This window comes from Tarenaya hassleriana, unplaced genomic scaffold (assembly GCF_000463585.1).
Source record: "Tarenaya hassleriana unplaced genomic scaffold, ASM46358v1 Cleome644, whole genome shotgun sequence".
Classification (NCBI taxonomy): Eukaryota; Viridiplantae; Streptophyta; class Magnoliopsida; order Brassicales; family Cleomaceae; genus Tarenaya; species Tarenaya hassleriana.
In genome coordinates, this window is record NW_010968972.1 from 19675 (window position 1) to 26511 (window position 6837).

At 29.9% G+C, this 6837-nt stretch overlaps 1 protein-coding gene across 1 annotated transcript; it reads right to left on the reverse strand.

Moving 5' to 3' along the window:
• Positions 1-6039: 6039 nt before the first annotated feature.
• Positions 6040-6834, reverse strand: LOC104800067 (HD domain-containing protein 2 homolog). The gene is made up of 5 exons (XM_010522773.1): positions 6804-6834; positions 6647-6726; positions 6527-6563; positions 6385-6426; positions 6040-6297 (listed from the first exon to the last, which is right to left on the reverse strand). Exons 1-5 carry the CDS (start codon positions 6832-6834, stop codon positions 6212-6214), a joined length of 276 nt encoding a protein of 91 aa, XP_010521075.1. The 3' UTR covers positions 6040-6211.
• Positions 6835-6837: the final 3 nt, after the last annotated feature.

Below are 6837 nucleotides of genomic sequence, written 5' to 3' on the forward strand. Positions count from 1 at the left end.
AGAGAGAGAGAGAGAGAGAGAGAGAGAGAGGGAGGGCATTTTACTTCAGAAACAAGTTGTGAGTTCAGAATCAGAAGGAAGAGAAAAAAAAAATGGGAAGAGGTCGTGTTGAGTTGAAGAGGATAGAGAACAAGATCAATAGGCAAGTGACCTTTGCGAAGAGAAGGAATGGTCTGTTGAAGAAAGCGTATGAGCTCTCAGTTCTCTGCGATGCAGAGGTTGCTCTCATCATCTTCTCAAATAGAGGAAAGCTGTACGAGTTTTGCAGCAGCTCAAGGTATATACATATATTATATACACACACACACACGCATACATGTGCATGTATCAGCAAGACGTGTGTGGATGTGATGTGGTGTACCGTACGTTCTCTCTGCAACCATAAAAAAAAAAGAGGTGAGAGGGGAGAGAACAAAAAAAGAAAGGAGATGGATTGGGGAAACCCCCATTTTTGAGAATTGAAAGTACAAGAAGAAAAACTTTGTTGAAAAAGAATCTTCCCTTTTGGTGATCTGGGTTTCTGTTTTTCTTGATTTAGGGTTCATGGGTTAATGTGTTTTGGGGAGATGGAAAATAAAGTTGATCCATTTTTTTTGTTGTTGGTATAGCTGTTTGGGGAGGGTTTTTTATTGCCGTTTTGGTGAATGTCTCGGCGTTTTTAGCAGTTTTTTTTGTGTGTTTGTGTTAGATCTGCAACTGGAAAAACAATTTCATAAAAAAATTTGATCAAATTAATAAACTTCATAAAAACAATTAAAAAAAAAGGAAGAAGAAGAAAAGATCACTATGCTGATCAGCTTTGCATTTTTTTTTTTGTTTGACAATCTGAAATGTGCTCTTTATTAAAAACACATGTAATTCATTTTTGGGATGAATGTATTATTTAGTCACAAAAGCAAGTAGGTTACACCACGTGGCATTAGACACGGCTACAACGAATTAAATTTTGGCATACTCGGATGGGGTTATAAATATAAGGTAGGACAGTCCTTAATATTTTTTTGAAAAAATAACATACAAATACTTAAATTTTTACAAAAATCTAAGATACATATAAAAATTATAAAAGTTTTATACCAATATTCGAATTTTTCAAAAAATTTATAGAAATATCTAAATTTTTTAAAAATTTTCAACTAAATCCAAAATCTGTTAACGATGTTTACTATTTTTATTTTAAAAAAACCTAAACCTAAAATTGATTTGAAAATTTTCAAAAATCAAGATATTTATTTAAGATTTTTGAAAAATTAAGGTATTTATATAAAAATTTTATAGTTCATATAAGATTTTTGTAAAAAATTAGATATTTATATATGATTTTTTCTATTTATTAAAATATCTCAGTAATAATAATCATAAATAACATATTACAAAAAAAATATCAATAGATAGGTAATCATATGTGAAATGGGAGCGCAAAAATGGAAAACCAGAAAGAAAAGAGATGTATTAACAATAATAAGATCATATTCATATACTTCCAAAAAATAAAAAGATATGAGAGAGAAACAAGCACTAAGATAAGGGAGTATTGTAGATGAGAGGGACCAATGCAACGTCCATATCAGATAAAAACCATAAACGTTTTCTAACGTAAGGATCCGTGAAACCTTTTATTCTCTTTTTTTTTTTGTGGAAGTGAAGTGGCGGTGGCTGTAGGCGGTGGCCCGGCCGGAGGGGTTGGATTTGGAGGCTGAACAGGTGTTGCCATTTCAATCCAAAACCCAAATCCTATAGTAGTTATATTACCTACACTGCTCTGAATCCGACAGCAAATGCATCAAGAACTGTTTTTTTTCATGAGATTTGAACACACTGTGCCCCAGAAACAAGCAAAAAATCATCACTTGCTATGAAAAAAATTATAAACCGAAATCTATTCTCACAGTACTCTCAATTTCACCAAACTTTACCAACCAAAACCACAGATCACCAAACACTGTTACTAACGTGAAACAACAGCAACTTTCAGTATCACCCAGCTCTATTCTTAGATTAAACCCTAAATCACTGAAACTCAGGGTTCAAGACGGAAGAAGAGATTTATCAGATAAAACCCAGATCGTGAAATAACCTGCCGAGCAAAACCCAGATCACCAAATTTGCATAGGAATCCAAATTCCAGATCATTGAGCGAGAACCCACGAAACCAGATCGCTGAAGATTTCGAACTTCAATGACGAATGCAACAACTTTCATTTACACCGACGCCATAACTCAAAAAATCTCTGCTTGAAACATCAGAATCCGGCTGTTTATTCGACCGGTGAAGAAAATATGTATATTATCTTCTCCCTCTTCGTCATTACCTCTTTGGATTCCGCAGAAAAAAAGTTTTTGAGTTCTTGGGTTTCAGCAGAAGAAACTGAGAGAGAGAATCCAAGAAAACGATGAATCGAATCCAATCTCAGCCACTTGTGAGCTTCAATTCAAACAAGTCATAGAAAAACTACCAAAGCATCAGAAAGTTAACACGAAATCGTTTTGATTTTATAATATCAATTTTCCAGTATTTTCGTTTGCATCAGATAAGAATGCTTTACTGCGACGTCAAATCAACGGTCAAGAAACCATTTTTTTTTACAAAAGAATTTATCTTTTTTTTTTTATAGCTTTTACGCGTTTTCTTAAATCTATGCAAAATCTTTTTTTTTTAAAATTTTATAAATGTATACCTCACGCTCAAGTGCCTTCCCATTCACAGACGTAAACTATCACCGGAAAAGCAATTAGTTATATTTAAATAAGATATAATATAAAATTGAATGTTACTGAAATTAATCGAATTTGTATAGAACATAAAATAATTATAAAAATAGAAAATAAATTGAAAAATTAATTGAAACGTTCATTATTTTTTTTAATCTGAATCTGTTTCGTAAGATGAGATTTGCAAATATTATATGTGTGGTTGGAGTTTGCATGTTTGTTTATGTTATATCTCTCTTTTGAATGCACACCTCAAGTTGCAATTTTGACCCGACCACTTGAAAAATTATTAATGTAAACTTTTGATTGTATATAATATAATTTATTTTTAAAAATGGTTCGAAAAGGAGAGATATCTTATAATATTTATACACTTGTTATTCGATTATATGTGTGACCGAAGATGGAATCTACGTACGCTAACATCGGTTATATGGAAGGTTTGCAATTCTTTGATCAATCGTTAAAATAAAACTAAGTAAAATCGGAAAAACAATACAATATTTGTTTTGGTAAAGCAACAATCAATTTTTACCTTAAACAGAAAAAAACAAGCGACAAAAAAAGAAGTAAAAATAAAAGAATTTTGTTTTGTATCCCAAAGATCAGATTCTTTCTGGATTTCAATGATTAAATTTAAGAGTTTTAGGTAAAATGATTTAACACATGTCACAAAAGGATTATTTAGTGCAAACTAATGGAAAGTAATTAAAATGTGCTCTTTATTAAAAACACATGTAATTCATTTTTGGGATGAATGTATTATTTAGTCACAAAAGCAAGTAGGTTACACCACGTGGCATTAGACACGGCTACAACGAATTAAATTTTGGCATACTCGGATGGGGTTATAAATATAAGGTAGGACAGTCCTTAATATTTTTTTGAAAAAATAACATACAAATACTTAAATTTTTACAAAAATCTAAGATACATATAAAAATTATAAAAGTTTTATACCAATATTCGAATTTTTCAAAAAATTTATAGAAATATCTAAATTTTTTAAAAATTTTCAACTAAATCCAAAATCTGTTAACGATGTTTACTATTTTTATTTTAAAAAAACCTAAACCTAAAATTGATTTGAAAATTTTCAAAAATCAAGATATTTATTTAAGATTTTTGAAAAATTAAGGTATTTATATAAAAATTTTATAGTTCATATAAGATTTTTGTAAAAAATTAGATATTTATATATGATTTTTTCTATTTATTAAAATATCTCAGTAATAATAATCATAAATAACATATTACAAAAAAAATATCAATAGATAGGTAATCATATGTGAAATGGGAGCGCAAAAATGGAAAACCAGAAAGAAAAGAGATGTATTAACAATAATAAGATCATATTCATATACTTCCAAAAAATAAAAAGATATGAGAGAGAAACAAGCACTAAGATAAGGGAGTATTGTAGATGAGAGGGACCAATGCAACGTCCATATCAGATAAAAACCATAAACGTTTTCTAACGTAAGGATCCGTGAAACCTTTTATTCTCTTTTTTTTTTTTTACATTTTGATTTTATTTTGCATTTTCACTTGCCGGACGCAGAGGCGATGCATGTATATGTATATATGCACGTGCATGGAAGGGCATGCGTCCTTCTCCGCAATCATTAAAGAAGAAGAAGGGTTCAACACTTGTCACTTGGCACCGTTCGTGGTCACATTTTAGAGCTTTGTTCTTTCGGGGAAAATGACATTTTTCTACACCGACTTTGTAAAATGTGACTTTTTTCTACACGAATTTTTAATTTGACAAAAAACTATACCAAATTATCAAATGTGCCAAATTGATACACGAACTACCCAATTTAACTGCAATTTCCTACACAATCCGAAAACGGTGTTAAGTGTCCGTTAACCGCTGATATGGCACGCCACGTAGCTGTTGACGTGGCACGCCACATAGATTTTTTTGCCACATCAGCATGCCACGTCGGATTTTTTAAAAAATCCAAAAAAATATGAAAAAAATCGAAATTTTAAAAAAAAAATTAAAAATAAAATAAATAAACAGCAAAATAAATATATATATATATATACACATATATATTCATATCTATATACAAATAAAAATATAAATATATATACAAAATAAAAAAACATACACATATATATACAAATATATATACATATACATACAAACAAATATATTTATACATACATACATACAATATATACAAACATATATATATAAATACATATATATGTATATATATACATATGCATATACATACATACATACATACATACAAAATAAAAAAATTCATATATAATATATATACATGTATATTTTTTTTATTTTGTATGTATATATTTATATATATGTAGGTGTATATATATAAATATGTATTCATGTATACGTATTTATATATATGTATGTGTATATATATAAATATACTTGTATGTATGTATATGCATATATATTTGTATAAATGCATGTATATATGTGTATATTTTTATTTGATATATATAGAAATATATATACATAGAAGTATTTATATTTATATTTGTATTTATATGTGGATATGAATATATATATATATATGATTTTTTATTTTGTATATATGTATGTATGTATGTGTGTATATGCATATGTATATATATACATATATATGTATTTATATATGTATATATAAATATATTTGTTTGTATGTATATGTATATATATTTGTATAGATGTTTGTATATATATGTGTATGTTTTTTTTATTTTGTATATATATTTATATTTTTATTTGTATATAGATATGAATATATATGTATATATATATTTTGCTGTTTATTTATTTTATTTTTAATTTTTTTTTTAAAATCGATTTTTTTCATATTTTTTCGGAATTTTTTTTAAAATCCGACGTGGCATGTTGATGTGGCAAAAAAATCTATGTGGCATGCCACGTCAGCCGCCACGTGGCGTACCACGTCAGCGTTTAACGGACACTTAACACCGTTTTCGGATTGTGTAGGAAATTGCAGTTAAATTGGGTAGTTCGTGTATCAATTTGACACATTTGATAATTTGATGTAGTTTTTTGTCAAATTAAAAATTCGTGTATGAAAAGGTCACATTTTACAAAATCGGTGTAGCAAGAACAACTGTTCTTTAATACACCGACTTTGTATAGAGATGACAACGGAAGCCAAAAAAAAAAAACATATATGGGGTGGTGGATCATGAATCTTGTAATAAGCTTTACTTAATAGAAAATTTCATAATATAATGCATGCCCATGAAGAAAGCTTGATGACTGAATCAGGTCGGTTTTGGATTCATTACGAAATGAGGTAATATTTAAGGTTACTACGTGATGAGGACCTATTTAAGGTTACTACGTTTCTAGCAACTTATGACAAGAGAAGAAGACAAAGCCCTACACCATAACTGTGTAAGTAGAAGTGCCATTGTACCTTTCTTGAGTGTTTTAGTTTCTGCTTTAGCCCCCAGTTGACAAGCTGCATAAGGAGAGGGAGATGATTTCGAGTGGCTATTTTCGTTTGTCTTCCAATATCTGATTTCTTCTGGAGAGGATCTCTGCAGCCCAGCTCTTTCCGATCCCTGTCTGAAACTTTCCTGCATCAGACAACGGAGGAGATAAAATCTCATACCATGGAGCTGACGGATTTGTTTTAAGAATGAAGAAGAGAGCAGAGATTCTACCTGCTGTTGATATGAAAAACTCGTCGAGCACTTTCCCGTGTTCTGCCACAAACAGTATTCAGACGTCAAACATTGTTGTGTTGGAGCAACAAAGGTTAAGGAAATGAAAACAAGTTACAAGACATGAAAACTAAAGGCTTACCCATTTCATATTCTAATGCTTGGAGAATCATCTCAACCTAGACGACAATAATAACATAGCAAATGAACCAATAGAAACGGAGCATTTTCTTTTTGCAAACTAAAAAAATAACATGCTTACCTTGTCAAAATCTTTCACAAGATTTGCCTCTAACGAAGCATTGTTTTCATACTCTTGCCAAAGTTCTTTGATCTCTTCAGCTGCAGAGGATCAAATTGCAAACTGTCTTGACTTATGGCTTGTAAAATGAAAAAAAAGCCAAAATCTTTGTAGATACCTCTTAGCCCTCCACCCAGAACTTTGCACATCTC